The sequence below is a fragment of the Dermacentor andersoni genome, chromosome 3 (genome assembly GCF_023375885.2).
Source record: "Dermacentor andersoni chromosome 3, qqDerAnde1_hic_scaffold, whole genome shotgun sequence".
Classification (NCBI taxonomy): Eukaryota; Metazoa; Arthropoda; class Arachnida; order Ixodida; family Ixodidae; genus Dermacentor; species Dermacentor andersoni.
The window spans coordinates 99,983,583-100,004,874 of NC_092816.1; the positions used below are offsets into that span (position 1 = coordinate 99,983,583).

Genomic DNA, 21,292 nt, shown 5'->3' on the forward strand with positions numbered 1-21,292 from the left:
CCACCACCATGGTAAGCCGCCAATGAGCTGTTCATTTTCGCGTCGAAACTGCAAACACTTCGGCAATTTTTCCAGCAAAAATCATTTCAAGCTCAGTGGCTATGGTGTTGTGCTGCTAAGCACGAGGTCGCGGGATCGAATCCTGGAAACGGCGGCCGCATTTCGATGGGGGGGAATGCGAAAACAGCCGTGTGCTTCGATTTAGGTGCACGTTAACGAACCCCAGGTTATCGAAATTTGCGGATTCCTCCACTACGGCGTGTCTCATAATCAGAACGTGTTCTGGCACGTAAAACCCCATAATTTAATAAATAATTATTAAATTTGCAAGAATACCCGAACATGGTTAGGGTTGTTACAACGTTTCGTTCTACTGTCGAGACTCTCAACCCCATATCTTTTTAGGGCATTGTTTGTAAGGAGTTCTCTAAATGAAGACCATAAATAGTCCTACCCGTCCAATTACGAACCATCTGTTAAAATTACAATAATTCCTGAAGAAACGACGAAAAAGGAGAAAACAATTATGCGTACTATTTTGGTGTAGTTAGCTGCACTTTTTTGTATGCCGAAACTGTTTCTGATCTCTCAGCTTCGTGCCTGCATCGTCCTCGCCTTGGCCACCAGCGCCTTTGCTGGTCACGTTGCCGGAGGTTACACCCTGGCCAGCAACCTCGGTTACGGACTCGGCTATGGCAACCTTGGCTATGCCGGCCTTGGCTACGGGGGCCTTGGGCTCTCCCATTACGGCCTTTCCCATGGAGTTGGGTACTCCGGCCTGACTGGCTATGGCGTTGGTTACGGACACGGATACGCCCCAGCCGCTAGCTACGCCGTCGCCGCCCCAGCTGTTACCCGCACCGTTTCCACCTACCACGCTGCTCCAGCTGTGACTGCCGTCCACGCTGCTCCAGCGGTGACCGCTGTCCACGCCGCCCCAGCTGTCGCTACCTACGCTGCCGCCCCAGCTGTGACCAGCGTTGTGCGCTCTGCTCAGGTCGTTGCTGCTGCCCCAGCTGTCACCACCTACGCTGCTGCCCCAGCTGTCACCAGGGTGGTCCAGTCCGCTCCAGCTGTCACCTATGCTGCCGCCCCAGCTGTTACCAGGGTGGTCCAGTCCGCTCCACTTGTCCAGACCTATGCTGCCGCCCCAGCTGTCACTCGTGTCGCCACCTACACTGCCCCCGCAGTGACCAAGGTTGTCCAGTCCGCCCCTCTTGTCCAGAGCTACGCTGCTGCCCCAGCCGTCACCGCAGTCCACGCTGCTCCAGCTTTTGCTGCCGTCCACGCTGCCCCAGCTGTTACCACCGTTGCCCACGCTGCTCCAGCGGTTGCTACTTACGGCGTCGCCCACGCTGCTCCAGCCGTGGCTACCTACAGCGTTGCCCACGCTGCCCCAGCCGTCGCTACCTACGGTGTTGCCCACGCCGCACCAGTCCACTACGGCTACGGCGTTGGCTCCCTGGGCTACGGTGCCGGTCACTACGGTTACGGCCACGGTCTCCTCGGCTACGGCCTGAACTACGGCTACGGTCTTGGCTCTCCTCTGAGCTACGCCAACCTCCTCCGCAAGAAGAAGTGTAAGTTCTAGTATCTTTTCAATTCTTTTCCATTGTAATGCCACTCGTGAACTATCCTTTTTCACTAACGTCCCTGTTTTTTTTCTTGCAGAAATGCTCTTGTTCTAGGCCATCTAAAAGAATCCCATGTACAGAGCAAAGGAGGAGCAGTTTTCATGGCATCAATCGAGTGCTCGGATTGTTACTGCAGAATAAACTGCTTCCGCCAACTACGTCTCACTGTCTGTACATCTACTAATACGGCTCCTTGAAGCACATACACAAGAAAAGCATATTAATTTATATCATATCCTTACAAGCAGTCCTAGCAGAGCGAATGTTCAAGATGTCATAACAATGACAACGGGCCGAGAACCTCCAAGGATATGTTCGATTGTTCTGCGGTTTGAACGGTCAGTAGTGGAATAACAGTTTTAGAAAGATCTCCATTTCCCTCCTATATTGTGAAACTAGACCGCCATCGTAGCGTCCAACGCGCTGAGCTTTTCTTCACTTCGCCTTTCTTTCGCTTTGTTAACTGGCACATTGCTTAGGCGATCATACCGAAACCAATTTAGCATTTCCACGTATGTCCGCTTTCCTGATTGCTTCATATTTACATGAACTGGTCTTTCTACAAGGAAATGATTAGGCTACCCTCCAAATTCATTTTTTATGCGTACAGTGTAGGTGTGAAAATTTAGTGCGTGTAACGTTGCCTTTTCAAATAGAATCTGAAGGCCCTTATGCCATGGAGACAATACCGGATAAAAATTGCTGCACTACTGGTGCCGCAAGTCATACAAGTTTTCAGAAAAGGTTATGTATGCATTCCCTCAAATTATTATCTTATCGCCCTGTGGCCATGCTATCATATTTATTGAAGCAAACAGAGGAAGCACCAGCAATAAGGTAAGCGAGTTAGCTATCAAAGTTCAATATTTTGTCGCACAGACAATTGGCTTCCAGGTGATGCTTTTCCGCTCAATTAGATCAAAGTTAACTAAATCATAAAAAAAATGTGTTTTTACTTTAGCACACGCCAAAGAAGGTGAAAGTTTTCGTACTATAGAGACATTACCTAAACGGCTTGACATTCTCATTCGAATGCGTTGTTACGTCCTATTACTTGTTTTCCCTCCCCTAATGTTGTTGGTTCGAGTCCCTTAACTGATGCTACCTTAATTAAGCGTGCCCGAATTAACTTCGCTCTAATTAACACCAATGGTAGTCGGTTTATCTCCGGCCAAAGGTAGTGGGTTAGTGGGCGTTATGAACTCTGTAGTAATTATAAGGGCCTTAATTAACTTCGCCATAATTCCAAAGATTAATCGAAAATTGTGGATTCGCGTCTCTTAATTAAAAGTATTTTAATTAACCTTGGCTTTTTTTGCCATGATTAAGGGCATTCGAGCCAGCCGTCGAAGACGAAGCCGAACGCGAGAGCAGTGACATGAGCGCGAGGGGCATTATGGGAACACGGACTTGGTGAGAAGCATTGGAGCCAGCTGTAGAAAAGACTACGACCGACGCCCGAGCAGTGGCATGAGAGCGTGTCTGTGCGAGGCGAGCTCACATGACTTCTTTTCCGCACGCCAAGTTTTAAACACCATGGGAGGATGAGCTAATTAAGAATCTCACCTTAATAAGAATGACTATTACTGCAATAAGCCTATTTGGTTCATTATTTATGGATCTTTTCAATGTATCAAAGAAATATTCATGTTATTTCACATAAAGAAGTACATGTTGTAGCTATCGCTATTTACGCTTTGCAATTCATAGGCACACATTTGCTTTGTAGGGTGCAGGTTGTTTGAATTTCTGGAATTACGTCCAGATTGGAAAACATTAATGCCAGTAACAGCTCCTTATATTGACCAGTAACAGCTCCTTTAATATTCACAGTGGCTGCATTGCTCTGATACTGTTTTCAGTTCTGAGAAAAACAGACTAATTTCTACACAGGCATGCTACTAACGTTACAAGCCGGTGACAGAGAAATGTTCCTGGACCTATTACCGATAAAAACATTTTTATTATTTTACGAGAAATGTTTCTTGCAATCACGCATCGGTATGAATCGAGGAAACGGAATTACCCATCGTTCTGATAAAAGTTCGTTCATTGGGGCACAACTAGATAAAACTTTTAACAAGCGTATTAACTTGGTGATAGAAGAGTGTCTTATGATATGCGGATTTGAATGAAAATGGGTTCGTTTTTAGAACATTTTGCCACCCTCACCAACTTTTAAAACGACACATTTTCGTGTCCCTTCCTTCGAATTTTATGCAGCTGTTGCTGCCGACGCCACTGGCAACGGCGTCATCATCGTCGTCGTACCACTTTCAACCCTCGTCGCTCCTGGCCACAATCTGTGACGATTGACGGTGAAGAGTCATATCGTAAGTAAGCACTGGAAACAGTGAATAAAGTCCGCTTTTGACGAATGCGTGTGTCATACTGAAAGCATGATAGTCATTACACCATCTTTGTCGTACCAATGTTTACCCCGCTTATATGGGGCTACAGTTTAGAAGATCGGCCGTGGCGGGAATTAGTGCAGACAGACATCAGTTATAGCGCGAATGAGCACCACCCATTTACGAGAACGGACATTGTTCAGACAAACACCGGCTATAATGCGAATTAATGCACCCCACGGTACTTGAAATGCAAACAAACGTGGTTTATATTGCGAACGAGGGAGTCAGGGCTGGCCAGTACCGAGCATAGCGCAAACGAACACCACATATAGAGCAAATAATTCATCACAGTTCCTCTCTACCATACATGGTGACATAACGATGGACACAGTGCGATTGAAAGTAGCCCCACGGTACCGGACATAGGGCGAAGACCCGATATAGTGCAAATTAGTGCGGCCCGATTGGCCGGTACTATGGGGTTGCTTTCAATGTGGTGCAAACACGCACCAGATATAGTTTGAATTAAGGTGGCCCGCGGCGGCAATTGATGTATATGAGCGAGGACAGGACCTTTAACAACGAAACGTAGTCATTGTGATGTCGTCGTCGTAATTAATTGGCTACATACCATCGTGATCAATTTTTCGCTGTGAAGTTATTTCCTTTCCGCACGTTCCACTATCTCGCTTTCACTGCCTTGTCATATCATCGTTATGCCGGCATGTTCGAACAGTCGTCATCATTCCTTCAACAAGATTTCACGGATGCTTTCTTGAGTATGGAACACCAACAGGCCCATGATTCAGTACTATTAGAAGTTATTTGATATAACTGGCCATCACCTTTATGCGCCAGCAAGTTCTGTGTGTGTACTAGCTTCTTCAGTGAATGCAATAAGTTCTAATGTACTCGAACTTTGAAGATGTTGAATTTGCACACGCTAGGCTACTTGGGACATCGGATACAGAGCTGCAATAACGTCGCCTTTGCTTCACGCGACGCCTGCGGGTTCGCAATCGACGCACGCAGAACTAGTCGTTGTACCGACCAGCAACTGTTGTTTTTTTCCTTGTAGAAGAAGCAGACAGCTATGAGGACCACCCGTTTTTACATTTTCGTCGTGGTTTAGTCGCTTATACGGCTACTTTCACGCATTTCTAAGCACGTTTCGCCTAGCTTTTCACTTGTATGTTTTATTTTTACTCACATCAAAATTGAAGCTAGTCTGCCGAAGAAAAGATGTTTGCCATTCTTGATCACAATGTTCCCGTTCCAAACCATGAAACGGAAAATGAGAGACCTGTCCGATGCCCGTTTCAAAACAAAGAAGTTGTGTTCGCTAAGCACGTCACGATGTCATGTGGCTAATCAAGTGGTGTCAAAATTTCTACTCCGCCGATGGCCTTCTTCAGGTAACATAAAATTTTATCCAAGGCCATGCTTTTGCTAACAGTATGCACTGGAACCGATTGTGAATCCTGGAACACTTCATAGACATCCTGTTCTTGAGATAAGTGATTACAAAACAAGATGTGCGAGCTTGGTGTCAAAAAAGAGATTTCACTGAATTTCATACATGCATGGAGGTCAGATTGCAAGGGTGACAGCTAGGGCAGAACGCGTAAGCTGCGTTTACATATCATATAACGCCGAAAATATGGAAGGAGCTTAACACTTAAATTACAGCGACCTTATCACGTTGAAAACGATGGGTATCTGGCTCGTCCCAACCAAGAATAGGCAAAATTGTTGTAATGCGCAATTTTAAGCGCGTGTCTTTTGTGTTCTAGAGCACTAGTGATGGCGTAATTATAAGATCGCACAGGAATGGTGCCAGCATTTATTGCACATTATCGGAATCCACTTCTGCGGCGCAGGTTACACCTTTTCGCTAGTGACAATTTAGAGCGCGGCTCTCAAGCGCCTCTTCCTGAGTTGAGCGTTGGAGGAAAGCGCTGGAGGAGGGTAAGGCGAAAGCGTTCGAAGAAAAACGTAGTGCCGCGTAAGACAGGCTCAGCGTTGACGACCGCAACGAGATGGCGCCAGAGTAGCGGACGTCATTTTTTCACCGCTGACACCATCAATAGGGCAAGCGGCGTGCGCGTTTACCAATACGATATATGAAAAAAAAGCGCTGCATGATAAGAGGTCTGTCTGCGGCGGCTGCTGTGAAATGCACCCATGCCTCTCCCACGCGCTGCCTCTCGTAATCTCCTGATTAACGAGGCAGTTGCGGTACACTTCGCTTCGTTTGCAACGTGCCGCACGACACAGATGGTCCGCGCCAGCCAAGATATTGCTTAATAAAAACACGAATACAGCTGCGCTTTAATTTCGCATTAGGGACTATTGTAACCTTAGCAGGAAAAACGTTTGGGCGTGTTGGTGGGATACATACAAACTCGGATACATAGCTCAAGAAAGACACAGGGACAAGCAGGAACACGGGACGAGCGCTCGTCCCGTGTTCCTACTTGTCCCTGTGTCTTTCTTGCGCTATGTATCCCAGTTGGTATTGTAACCGTCAGTGAATGTTTAAGTGCTTCAATCAACAAGCTAAATATGCGATGTTCAGTAGAGCCTCCTTTGCCTATTCTACCCTTAACTCATGAATTTCCATGGAAACATTTTCTGTAAATTACTTCCATAGAAAGAATAATATCATGCAGTTGCTCACTAAAACACAACACTGTGATAAAATTCCTCACGGAAAAAGATACTTTCCACAGCCCCAACTCGTTCATTGAAACATTCATTACCACAAAAGCCCTACTGCACTAAGAGTGAGGAAGCTTCACTTTGCAAAGTTAATTCCTTCTAATTAACGCCTTACATATTGAGCTGTTGCTATTAAACATGTGCGTGGTGTAAAAAATGAACGCGCCGCTCCATAGAGGTTGCTAAGGCCAGCAAGGTACCTGGACTGCAGGAGTTTCTGCAGCCCCTGTGCCTTGGTGCCCTCTGTCGGCTCACGCTGCAGCTCACTGCTCTGGGCCACTGCACCATCTAGATGTGTGACTAGGATGTCCTCTGTCCCTGTATTGCGACGCTAACCTTCAAGAAAAGCCCTTTTGGCGTGGGGCTGAGCATTGTGGTTGCAAGAAGCTCCAACCAAGACCGGTTAAGCAATGCAAAGTGGTTGGAGGTCACCTCGATAACATCAACTACAACCGACCGAATTATCTAAAAACTGCCCAGTGTCCTTGCAGCATGTCCACTTCCGAAGGAAGTTGTAGCTGATAATGGTCCACAGGTCACGGCTGCTGCATTCGGTATAACTTCCTTCGCAAGAATGATGCGCCCGATAGCACAACGCCGTCCTAATCCGGCATCCAATGTAAGTGCTGAGCGACTCGTGCACACCGCAAAGAAAGGTTTGCTTCGATAACTATCTGACGAGCAGAAGGGGTGTGTCAGGAGAAGCTTACGTCATCGTTTAGAGAAGTCTCCTTTCCCGTATAGGAACACACCTATTTTATCCATGGAGAAGACCCCTGCAAAGTTGTTCCTTTAGTGGAAGCCGCGCAACAGTCTTAATTTCCTGCAGCCGAATCTAAAAGACTGTATGTCTGAGCGATTTTGCAAGGCAAACAACACGGTAACTGGAAGGCGAGGTGCCTGGCTCTCCTTGAGGCTGAGTGATCCGTCCTAGTTCAAGATCTTCGACGCAGCGATAAGAAATGGCTCCATGGCTTCGCAAAAGAGCAATGCAATTCTTCAACACCTATGGTCTACAGCCGCTTCATCAGAAGGTTCAAGCGATAAAGCAGGCTCCTCAACCTAAGAATCAAAAGCTCAGTCAAAAATTTATAACAGTGTAACGTGGATGTATATGACTAATATTGGCAAGGGAAAAAACTCAGTGCCCTTCCACTCTGTGTATGTGGGCCCCTTAATGGCCAACTGGACCTCCGCCGCGGGTCGGCCCGACATTGCCCTATCTTCGGGATCGGTCCGCATATCGGGAGTCCTTGACGCCTTCTACACCTCCACCGCGGGTCGGCCCGGCATTGCCCTATCTTCGCGATAGGCCCACGTATGGGGAGTGCTTAAAGCCTGCCTCACGTCCGCCGCGGGTCGGCCCGGCACTGCCCTATCTTCGCGATCGGCCCACGTATGGGGAGTGCTTAACACCTGCTTCACCGCCACCGCGGGTCGGCCCGGCATTGCCCTATCTTCGGGATCGGGCCACGTATGGGGAGTCCTTAACGCCTTCTATACCTCCACCGTGGGTCGGCCCGACATTGCCCTACCTTCGCGATCGGCCCGCGTATGGAGAGTGCTTAAAGGGATACAGAATAAAAATCCAAGAATATAGAGAAAGCCCCACAACTGCATTTCTAAGACACGATTGCTATAGTATATAGTCATTATTCGGGTTACTTCTGAGCTGATGGCTTTATTTTTGACGCTCTATGAGCGGCCACCGCGTCACTCGGAAAGCCTTCCCGACAACAAGCCGGGGGATCTGACGTCACAGCTACCGTCAGAATCCGCGGCGCGAACTGACCGGCTGCGCAGTTTTGTTTTCCTCGCGTTGCGCAGTGCAAAATACAATGTTCTAGTGAGAGTGATAGCATCAGCGGCGATTATGACTCCGACTTGGATGAGCGGCCTACTGAACGACTACGAAAGATAAAGGCGTATGCCTACGATCTGTCGGCGTTGTCAAGCAAAATTGACGACGACCCGCCGCAGCCGTCCCCCTCCGCCGTGCCGAGGGAGTCTGGACCTGCAACGTGGTGTTTATTTACACTGTGCATTGCATGTACACGCGTTCACCTCGAGAGATCAGGGGGGCATCATAAAGATATAAACGTGGTTCCTGCGGCTCGGATCGCAAGCTCGCACCTGTCACGAATGAGTTAGCGATATGCGCACGCCTCACTGACAGTGTTGCATCGGTGGCGGTGCGCCCAGCGTGATTCAGACACGCAAACGCTTTGCCATGTTTGGTTTCAACAGCGCGAGGACGCTTATACCTCAGGCTATGCAATGTCAGGCGACGTAAGGAAATTACTCTGCGTTCTGCGCAAAGCGGCTTGCTCCGCCCGCTTGATTGTATGTTATGGGTAGCTGCTAGCGCGTAAAACATGAAAGCTGCCAATGCACAATACAGGTGCCGTGAGTAAACACTGCAAAACAAAAGAACAACGTATAGATCGTTGAAGATATTGACGCGTGTAGACCTCCCTACACCTACGCCATCGTCGCAGGTGCGGCCGGCGGCGTGAGCTTAACAGTCGGCTGCCGACACTCGCGCGGCAGGTGCTTGATGTGCGGAAGTAGCTGGTATTGAGAACATATGCGATGAAGCAACGGGTGAGGATTGTAGCCAGGCATGTGCAATGACTGAAATGCGCCTCTGTAAACAGGGAGCGTCTTGTTATCCACGGAGTGAACGAGTACATGCGCAGCGGTTTGAGCGTCCCGTTGTACCATCGCAGCCGCGCGCTCCTTCCCTTGGTGCAAACGAGATGGCGCCACAAGTCTCATGTCAGCGAATTTTTTTTGCGTCAGCCGTCGCTTCAGACGATGTGGATTTCGATTCATTCTGGCTGAATTGGCCAAACATTTGGCTCCTAACGTCGTATAAACAGCAAATTACTGTCAAACGGCACCTGTGCGCAAAACTAGAGTGTGGACAAGCCAGCGGTTTACGGGAGAAGCATTCATCAGAGGCACGCGACAAAAAGACTACCGCTGCCTGCCGTTTTCATACGCTCAGCAGACCCTCGGCATTCTGCGGCGTTGACACGGCTGCTCCACATACCAGCCCAAAAAACCACGAGGTGAAAGACAAAGTTTTCGAACAGCTCACACGAGGAAGCGGTGCGAATAGGACGGTCGAACAAAGAAAGCGCGTCGCTGCAAGCGTTAACTCGCCGCTTCGCGCGCTCAGTGTGGACGATCGCTCACAAGGGGCCTCGAGGTGTGTAAGCGTGACGCGATATCCGGTTTTGCCGGAGCTTTCGGAGAAGGCCGGTAGGTGCTGTGATTGGAGAAATATTCCCTAAAAGAATTACTTTTCGCTCACTTCTCCTCAGAAAGAGTGTTGTTTTGGTCGCTATTGGTGCGACAGCTATCACTGGAGACAGAAATCTCGGCGACAAATTTTTTGTTCACTATCCCTTTAACGCCTGCTTCACCTCCGCCGCGGGTTGGCCCGGCATTGGGCACTGCCCTATCTTCGGGATCGGCCCACGTATGGGGAGTGCTTAATGCCTGCTTCACCTCCGCCGCGGGTCGGCCCGGCATTGCACTTTCTTCGGGATCGGCTCACGTACGGGGACTTTTTTGGTTAAGACGCGAAAATTTCCTTGGACGGTAGAGGTAGACAGCTTCGCCGTAAAATAAAAGAAATTGATTATAGCCGATGCAAACTGAGCAGTGTTTAGCAGCATACGGACACGAGGAGGAAGCTGTATGTGATAATGGTGCACAGTTCACGGCTACAGCATTCAGTAACTTCCTTCGCAAGAAAGGTGTCCGCCATACTAGCGTTGTTGTCGTGTCATCACAGACGCGTCCTGGCCTTCAGTAATGTGGCATCGTTGTGTAGTGCTACCAGAAACGCGTTCTTGCGTCTGTCATGTGCTCCGTCGCTTAACTCGTAGACCTTTAGGAAGTGATCCAACATTTACACATAATGTACAAAGCCCTCTTCTCCATCCTCGCCGCACTGGTCGAACCTTCTATGCGCTGCCATTCCAAGACGCTTCCGCGGCGCGCGCTTGATTCTTCAGTTGACCGCATTCTGCAACTGACGCGATCCCATCCATGTCGCTATTATCTTAGGGCCATGGCGGGCAATGCCAAAGTCAGAGCAGCGGAATCAAACTGTTTTTCGGCAAGCTATGCCGTAACGGAAACACTGAAGCCAAAACACAGGAGCGCCGGGTGCTGACATAGCACGCCAGCAGACAGGACACGAGCAGATACATGACACGCGCGCAAAAGAACTGCGCAGCGAATAACCACATGATAGACGCTAGAACGCGAACCTGATGGCACGATACAACGACGCCACATGGCTGAAATCCAGAACGTGTCTGTGGTAACACAAGACAGAACATAAAGGAAGTTGCGTTCATCACAAAGAGTCTGATCATTTCTAATCAGCGGTAATTTCTGAACTAACACACAACTATATTTAGCCTCCAATCTTATATTGGTATTTTTAATTACTATGCGCTTTATGCCTCTTTACGTATTCGCACTCTTCTCTAGCCTATAACCGCTGGTTGATTGCTAAGCTCCCTATAGTGGGTGAGGGATATTATTTGAGGAAGAAGCATGCAACCAAAACAGACAAATAAGTGTTGGCCTTCACGAGGAGAATGCGGCTTTCGCAGTAAATGTGTTGAGAGGGAAAAGAATCGCTGAAGTCTGCTGTCTTCTTACGCGCAAGCGCATATTCCCCCTCTCATCCCCCTCCCGTCCCCCTCCCCTGCCGCCTTTAAAGATTTTCGATGCGGGTGCGTGAAGCTCAGTGATCAAAGCTAGCACAGAGCCAAGAATGAGCTCAGTCGCGCGGCTGTCACGGCTGATAATGGATGACCTACATATGGATAGACGATCGGCGCTATTGATCATGTTATCGACACAGCTGGCGGTGTCCCAACTCGCACAGGTAGGGAAGCGCGGACTGGATGGCTACATTGCCCGACGTAATGCAGCGCTCGGCGAGGCACATGATCAGTTGTATGTATGTAATGGTTCTGCATTGAAGTCGGCTTAATTATAAGAGAAGTAGCTAAACAAACAATAATACAAACAATTAGATAAAAAGGATTCGCCAACACACCTTAGACTTCTTACGTGTGGGAATGCGAAAGCATTATATCGTTTGCAGACCGTCTTTAGACCCATGAACGCTCTCATCTTCAACACTGATTAACACTCATTTAACGCTTAGCGTTCCGTGAGGCAGATGGCTGCGACGTGACGTGTGGTATGACACACGCACTAGGCCCACCTTTAGCCAGCCAGAGCAGTGAAAGCGCCTTGGCTTCGGAGAGGCGTGCTCACCTCACACCCCGAAGACCAGGGTTTGATTTGTTCCCAGACCGATATGTAAAAAAAACAATGTCTTCTTGGACCCAATAATTTCCTTTGTTTACAGGAACCTCCATGAGAAATTTCACGTCCAGCCGAACATATTTCTGACGTTTCTTGCTCTTTGCGCTATCGGCCATTTTAGTAGCATTTTTCAGTCACGCCGACTTCAAGTTTTCCCTTAATGGGGCATGTCATGCTTTCGCATTAAAAAAGCAAATAATTCGAAGAACAATTAAGGCGGAAATGAGAGAAAGTACGCGATCACGCATACGAGTTCACTTAGTCGAACGACGCTCGCATTCTTCTTTCTTCATTAAATGGGCAAAGCTAATGCTCTACTTCTGAAACTACTGTAAACTATAGTGAAAAGGCAGTTCCTTGGTACAGCATACGGCCATCTTCAATAAGTTGATGCTCTGCACAAATCTTTCGACGTATTCCTTCTGTAGAATGCAAAATCATTCCTCCACATACCGTACGAACGCTTCCGGCGGCGGTGTGAATTTCGCGAGTACTCCTTGCTCGACTGCTTCCACAACGAGGTTCCCTGCTTTTATCGGTTTGGGATGAACCATAGTGGTTGGTCCCCTGCTTCTGAGTCTGCATCTTCAAACTATAGGAAAAAAATTACGCGTAGCCGTAATGATGATGATGATGATGATGATGATGATGATGGTGGTGGTGGTGGTGGTGGTGGTGGTGGTGGTGGTGCAGTGGTGGTGGTGGTGGTGGTGGTGATGGTGGTGGTGGTGATGATAATGATGATGATGAAGAAAATTCATTGGCATCCCGTTTGAAAGGGAATGGTGACATACATTCACCAAGCTTGCTTGAGTGAATCAGATGTGCTGCACGGGCCTTTAATTGTAGCATTTTTGTGCACATCTCGTGAGCCTTTTTTCTTCCCTTTCTTCTTGAAGACACATCTACATTGTACCGTAATCTATGCCTGTTAGGAATCCGGTCTTATAAATCTCTTCGCAGATTTCTTCCCGCCGATATTCTAAATGACCCTTGCTTACTTTTACTGCTGACCAGTTGATGCTTCCGTCCACCTTAAATTCAAGAGCTTCTGGAAGGTGTACGTCACCTGCGGATCTCACTGGTTGAATTCCTTCGCATTCTATTAGGATGCGCGGAATAATTTCCGGAGTTGTGCTGCAGCTTACACATACGGTCAGGGCTGGGTAGTATCAAAGATACATGTATCTTAGATACTATCTTAAATATTTTGGGGTTTCCTGTATCTGTATCATGATACGTATGGCAAGACCTGAATCAATATCTGCATTTCCGATACATGAAAGAATGTACCCTATATCTTAAAATGCCAGATACTGCTATCGTAACATCACTGTGCAATATTCTAAACATTGGCTGAACTCCGCTGCTCAATCTGATAGTGCTGCTGCCACTAAGGCACCTGAAGAAAACTAAAGGTAGCGATATTCTTTTATCTTTCCGCCAGAGCCCTCAAGCTAGGACAGGTGATGAGGTCTGCGGGTCCCTAGTGGTGGAGCAGAGTCACGTGATGGCGCTCGAACCGTCCTGACAAAAAGCAAGCGCGAGAACGTCTGCGCGTACCCGACATTTTGTTTTTCTTGATTTTTTATGATTAGTTGCGTCGGCGCCATGACACTTGCTCGAATCCACCGTACTGTGTTGCCTACACGCCAATGCATGCGGCGTCTTTCGCGCACATTCTCATGCCACTATAGTGTGGTGTTAAAATATACAATGGAGCTATGGCTACGGTTCCGTGCACTTTTCGTGTCGGTAAACAAACCTGATTGAACAAAAACTACCATCATCAGCAATACGTACGTGCCACTGTTCGCGCATTCCTCGTCGTCTTCTTCCACAGCTGGCTCCGATGCCGCTCATCACGCTAGCGTTCCCATGAAATACCGCTCCCTCTGCGAAAGCACTGACGGCACTGGCCCACTTCCAGTTGGCGCGGTGATTTTGGTCGCTAATTCCTTGCCTCAATATATCGCGAAATGACAACACGAATGTGTATGACGAATAGACAACACGAGTGAACGCGGATGTATAAAGATAAACGGGGTACGCGTAGCTTTCGTCACGATGACCACCGACCAAGACAATAAATGCATTCGTGCCTTCGTTCGAAATTCTGTGCCACCTCTTTGTCGTGTGCTACACAGCTTCGATGGTCCTCCACAGTCGCAGAGTTGAATGACTCCTGATTTTCTTTTGCGCGGTGCTTTTGTTACGATATCTTCAGCATGCAAGAATGAAGTTGCCTTGCGTCTAGTGGCTTTCACACATCAGCGATTTGAAGGATCTCGTGGATGTAAGCTTGACTGTTGTGAACCAAAGCAGTGATGGCGCTGCTTCCGTGAGACTTGTGCATAAGGCGGCTGTTTTGTCTACGTTATTGTTGTTCGCAAGCACCAAACGCAATTTGTTGGACTAGGTTACATGCAGCGTTTTTGTGCTACACAAGTTTTCTGCTAGAAAAGAAATTGTAAAAAGATTGCGCGTTTATGAATATGTCGCTAACGAACGCTTTACGCGAGGAGATAAGGTGAACGTGAAAGATCATTGAAGCTTACCGCGCTCTGTGTATAGGCAGTTTTTTCATTAGCCCACATCCTTAATGGAATTGAATGTGGATGAAAAAGCAACTTGCCACCGGTGGGGAACCATCCCAGATCCTTCGCGCGAAGGATGTGGGATCGTTCCCCATTTGCGGCAAGTTGTTCTTTCATCCACTTTCAATTCTATTAATTTATAGTTTCTTTATTTCAATTAATAAGTACAAGTAATTGTACTTACTCTGTTGTCCTTGATGTCTTCGTTTGTAGGCTTCTTATGACATGATGAATAAAATTTGGGCGCCTCGGTTAATCGCCTTTCATCTCGCTTTTAAGGAGGAGGAATACAGAATCCTCACGCCGATGCGCCCCTCCGCACAGTCTCTCAGCTAAACGCGTTACATACTATCGCTGACGTGGTTCTTTAAGTAGCACCAAACACATGCTTAGAAGGGCACATGCTTAGCAGGGCTTAGTTTTGCTGTCGTGTCGTCTTTATTTGCGTAATTTTTTTCTATATAGGAAAATTCGAAATTATTTAGGTATATCGTGCTGCGTGAGGAACCAAAAAGATTGTTTTGTTTAAAAGAGCGCACAGCATTTCAAAGAATTACGAAAACAAATTTTCGCCCGATGGAGGACATTCCTTGGGGCCATTATTCGCCACATGCGTTAGATGAATTCATTTGGTCGTTGTCTTCCAAGATAGTGGTCTTTTCACTACATGCATCGTGTATGTTTAGCGCATACACTTATTGTAAGGGTAGCTGAAAAATAATGCACGATTATGCCATTAGAACAGGAACCTCTTACGGCATTTTCACTATACCTACAGCGCAAGAAATGGTCATCAGCAGCCATTGCTAAGGAGCAACAAAACTCTTTATGATTCTTCGCAAGTAACAGCGGATTTTTTTGCTTCACTACCTATAGAGTAGATCACCCTCAGTCATGAAACTTAAAAAAAGTGAAACAGCCATTTGTATCACAGTTCGACTACATATTTGCAACATTCGTGGAATTTCATTAGGTCCGCCCACAATTTGCCCTACATTGCCTATAGACCCAGTGCATGCTCCGCCTTTAGGACGTTTGTTTACATATAAACCAATTTAATGACGGCACAGTTTATTACTCCGCATTACAATCAATTCAAATATTTCGTAGAAAATCCTTTTCTATCATAGCGCAAAGCAAACAACTCATCGGGGAAGGCAAACAAAGAAATACCACGTCAGGACTTAGCACTGCCCACTCTATAGGTATGTGCTAGCGTGCTTATAAGCACGCTAGCACAAGCTTATAGAGTGCGCAGTGCTAAGCCCTAACGTAGTATTTCTTATCGTGATGATTGTGGCGTCTCGACAACTGCGCGTGTTTGCCTGATGGGTGATCTTGCGCACTAACTAATCAAAGTGAGATTTTCATATCTCTTTAGTAATTTGGCGCATACTTTGAAGCGATCGCGCATGCTCTACAAAAAGCGAGTTTTCTGTTGAAGTTCTCTCTTGAAAAACGGTGAAGTCTGGCCCATATGAGGCAAGAAAAAAAAATTCGTGACCGATGGTGCAATCCACCCTCTGTCGTGCAGAACCGCAGCCCAGTGATCTAACCATTAGGTCACTATTGCTTTATTTTTTCTTCATTGATTAGGCCATGACTGGACGCATGCTTCTCCCACGCCAAAGTCAAGTTTGAAGCGTCTGGCGCGCGCATCCTGTGCACGTTTCCGGCATTCTTACCAATTAAAAATTTAATTATGGAGTTTTACGTGCCAAAACCACTTGCTGATTATCAGGCACGCCGTAGTGGAGGACTCCGGAAATTTATACCACCTGGAGTTCTTTAACGTTCACCTAACCCTAGGCACACGGGTGTTTTCGCATTTTGCCCCCATCGAAATGCTGCCGCCGTGGCCGGGATTCAATGCCGCGACCTCGTGCTCAGCAGTCCAATACCATAGCCACTGAGCAACCACGGCGGGTCATTCTTCCATTTTAACTGCTGTCGCGTTGGGACGCAGTGTTACACTGCACTGCTTTCCTATAGCCCAGCAGTTTTAGAGCGCTCTCCTTTCAAGATCCGCCCGTATGTTTCGTTAAACAGATACCTAGAGAGTTTGTGACGTCTGCCTATACAATGATGTTACAGTAAAACTAAGACACGAGACGTGAATCAAACCTACATATTCATGCAGAAATAAACTTACAGAACCAGTTCATTTTATTATCCCTGATTTCTCTTGAGGTTCTTGGCTGTGAGCCTGAAGCTGCGATATACTGGTAGCTCCATGGAGGCAGTATTTGAGGCGTGATTGCAAGTGCTGTGCGTTATAAAGTGCTTCATGCGTTTAACCAGCATAGTGCGTTGACCGTTCTTAACGATGCCGCAGGACCCACCGTGTGGGCGCAGTTACCTTGGCGCTGCTCTGCTAAGCCCATAGGTGCGGGATCAAATCCAGGTCCGGCAGCCGCACATGGGTGGTGTCAAAATGAAAAAAAAAACACACGCCCGAGTACCGCGTGTTTGGTGCACTTAAAGAACACCAATTTATCAACATTATTATTCCGAAGTCTCCTAAGACGGCATGCCTCACAATTATATCGTGGTATTGGCGCCTAAGGCCACTTACATTATTTTAATTTATCAATGCAGTAGTGCTCTGGCTTGTTCTCCATAGTTAGTATGGTTCTCAGTTGCCTACTACTCAAGAAGTCTGATGCTGTAGTTTATTGAGAGGGTGCGACTGGTTGGTCGGATTTCATAGTTTTTCCGATAGGCTTTTTGGTGAATGCTTCCAGTTCCTTAATATGTTAGAAAAATCGGGCAAAGCACGCCACTTGAGTGGTGATAACGTATCAAGCCAGAAAGTTTCACGTATGATCGTCGAGGAAAGCACTGAGAAAATACCTCTTCTTCATAGAACGTGGAATAAAATTTGCTCGTGTAAATACAGTTTCAACTTTTTCGTTCACACACAGTTTTATTTTGGCTTTATGGTGTGCTGGCTCGCTATGGTTATTTGACGAGGTTTCATCCTCTCGTTCACTGTTCAGTACAAATCATGTCGATACAAGGCCACTGCATTAATGTTTCCTTGCCTTCTCTTTTAGTCTTTCAGATTGCCTATATATTTAATTGTGAGAATTCTCGCTGGTATTTTCGAACGCAGACAGACCAGTATTCAATGTGTCCGTAAATGGAAGCATATTCTGGAAATAAAAAGTCGGCGAATAAAACCAATAGTCAAATTTCATGAAATTTTTTCACAAAGCCACCATCGCTGAAATCAAGATGGTTTGAAATTGCCTTTTGGTTCATCGCTGTTTCGCCTTGCAGAATAATCATCACGTGTCAAACTGTCCTACTACATTTTTTTTAGTTTTACTTACTACATAGTGATTCTGTTGGACTGTGCCACAAGGAACAGACGATATACTGTGTGTTTTACATATTCAGCACAATGTCTTACTTTAGTGTGAACTTCAAGTACGCTAACGTTCCTCCGCCCAGTTCCTTGTTCTCCCAACAGGCCCTATATCCGTCCTCAGAGTGATGGTTGCAATACTAATACCCCGCCATGACTATCGCAATACGTAGAATAATAAAAAGACAAACATACCACGCGTTCGTTCGGCCATGATGTCAGGTAAATCTGGTTATGCAGTGCTCGTGAACGTGTCTCCTCCTTTCGCCTTCACTGCTGTTGATGGTGTCCAAGGTAGACGTTGAACTGAATGTTTAATTGAGTACTGCCCCTCCAAAAGCCCTCTTCAAATCACGTCTTGCACGCGAATGAAAGATCAGAATGCAAGAGAAACAAAAGAGCAGAACTTTTCTTATAAGAACGAACATCAAACGCGGAGAAAACCAGTCTAGCTAATGCAACAGTACGTGTACGCTTGGTTCTGGTTAATCAAGAATAAAATAGAGCGGTAACGTGTCCCTCGCCATCAAAAAGGCCGGTTTCTGACTTTTTCTTGACGCCAACAACAGGTATAAAAGCGCACTCGTGGAAGACCCCAACCAGAAGCTTCTGCTCCTCCATCGAACTAGGACCACCACCATGGTAAGTCACCAATGAACTTCTCGCTACTATGTGAAAACCTTACCGGGTGATAAGGCATGCCCCGCACCATAACTAGCATTAACATGCATAAACGAGCTCCATGTAAAATTACGAACGCTTGTTGTTAGAAGAAACAGCTGATAAGAGACCTCCTTTGTGCTGGCTTTGCATTCATTTGCATTCAGCGCATAATTCAACAGTTAGATATTCCAAAATTAGGCGGGAATGTCCCCTCAAGTAAAGGCTGTTGCAATGTTCACTTCCGCTCTAGACACTCAATACAAAGTATGTTCTAACTGTATTATGTGCAAGGAGTTCTTTAAATGAATACCAAAAAGTCGCATAGGAAATCGAAAACTGATCACTACTAAACCGTTCTACGATAGGCAGACCTGAAAAGCTTTATATGCACTGCTGGGGGTAGTTAGCGCTACTCCTTTTTTTTGCGATGTCGGAACTACTTTATCTTGCAGTTGCGTGCCTGTATTCTCCTCGCCCTGGCCGCCAGCGGCTTCGCTGGTCACGTTGGTCACGTTGCCGGTGGCTACACTCTTGCCAGCAACCTCGGCTACGGCCTTGGCTACGGTAGCCTCGGCTATTCCGGTCTCGGATACGGTGGCCTTGGTCTCTCCCACTACGGCCTTTCCCACGGAGTTGGCTACTCCGGCCTTACCGGCTACGGTGCCGGCTACGGATACGGATACGCCCCCGCCGCTAGCTACGCCGTCGCTGCTCCAGCTGTTACCCGCACCGTCTCCACCTACCACGCTGCTCCAGCTGTGACCGCTGTCCACGCCGCTCCAGCAGTGACCGCTGTCCACGCCGCCCCAGCTGTCACCTACGCTGCTGCCCCAGCTGTAACCAGGGTGGTTCAGTCCGCTCCAGCTGTCACCTACGCTGCCGCTCCCGCAGTCACCAAGGTTGTCCAGTCCGCTCCTCTTGTCCAGACCTACGCTGCTGCCCCAGCCGTGACCGCTTTCCACGCTGCCCCAGCTGTTGCCACCGTTGCCCACGCTGCCCCAGCCGTCGCTACCTACGGAGTTGCCCACGTTGCCCACGCTGCCCCAGCCGTCGCCACCTACGGTGTTTCCCACGTTGCCCACGCTGCCCCAGCCGTCGCCACCTACGGCGTTTCCCACGTTGCCCACGCTGTCCCAGCCGTTGCTACCTACGGTGTTGCTCACGCTGCCCCAGCCTACTACGGCTACGGTGTTGGCTCCCTCGGCTACGGTGCCGGCAGCTACGGTTACGGCCACGGTCTGCTCGGCTACGGTCTGAACTACGGCTATGGCCTTGGCTCTCCTCTCAGCTACTCTACCCTCCTCCGCAAGAAGAAGTGTAAGTTCTGCTTCCTTTTCAATTCCTTTCAATTTAACGCCACTCTTGGCCTCTGATTTCTCATTAATGTTCACGTTTTCTTGTTCTTGCAGAAATTCTCTTGTTCTAGGCCATCAAACTGAATGCAATGCGCCGAGCAACGTGGAAACTGTTTTCAAGGCTTCAGTCAAATGTATTGATTGTACTGACTACAGAATAAACTGCTTGCCACAACTCAATTACGCCATTTGAAGCCCTTCATTGGAACAGCTCCTTGAACGACGAATAGCAGGCAGTTATTTATTCGTTGGCGCCCATTAATAACGGGCCGCTTGGATAAAACGTATTACTTGGCCGTCGACCGGACAGATCAATGAAGCCATCCATCAAGGTTTTCTTAGAATAATAAACTAACATATGTGTAGATTGAAAGCTGTGAACAGGCCCTTGGAATTCGAACGTGCATATAACCGCATCCTTCTGCGTTTCCTGGTCATTACTGGTAAGTCCATAATTTTCACGACTTTCGAACTTAGCAATGTAGCACGCTGGAGGACTTTGTGATTCCTCACTATGTTCTCCTCTCCCTTTCTCTTAATCGAGCTTTGCTTCGCATAAAGTTCAGCATTTCAGCTCCACCGCCGCATCTTAACCTAACGCACTTTAAAGCTGACACGAATTAACACGTACGTCTCAATAACTTATGATGCTGTCGTTCGGTGACGAACGCTATTTCGGAAGCGCACACACACTTTTCTTTTGTATCGCAAATCCACTGGGTAACCGCCAATGACAAACACGAACAAAAGAGGCAAACAAAGCTATTCGCTCTAAAGAAGTCTAGTTAGTAACCACAAAATGCAGAGACTTGCTTTCCTAAGATGAGTGTTCACGCTCGAGCCTCAATTTTTGTCGTAAAGAATGCGCTGAATCCTAAAGGTTTCGTAATTACATTTTCGCACGCAGCCTCGCGTGCCCATGAATTCAAACCTGTTGGCGTAGAATACGATTAAGCGCACCAAATATGACCACGTACTGCCTATATAAACAAAGCACACGACGCGTAGGAACCGTGATAAAGCGTGCAGAAAAATGCCAACATCCTCAGTGAACTGCACAATATCTAGTACGTTATGGTCCGCAACAAATTACGCAAGACTGACGCATACTATACTATACGACACCCGCAACTACCTCGTGTAGTCGGGTGAAGAATGTTGGTCTAAATTTCTCCCTCCCAATTCGATGAAACCATGTCTTCTCAACCCGTAGCGCTTATCGGGCGGTATGGAG

General features: G+C 47.4%; 1 protein-coding gene across 1 annotated transcript; it reads left to right on the plus strand.

The window, feature by feature from the left end:
* Positions 1-565: 565 nt before the first annotated feature.
* LOC129387003 (uncharacterized) lies at positions 566-20,232 on the plus strand. The gene is made up of 7 exons (XM_055075625.1): positions 566-1,090; positions 1,136-1,580; positions 3,858-3,939; positions 18,610-18,682; positions 19,156-19,539; positions 19,630-20,020; positions 20,113-20,232. Coding segments are annotated over exons 1-7 (1,902 nt in total). The 3' UTR covers positions 20,115-20,232.
* The last annotated feature ends 1,060 nt before the right edge of the window (positions 20,233-21,292 follow it).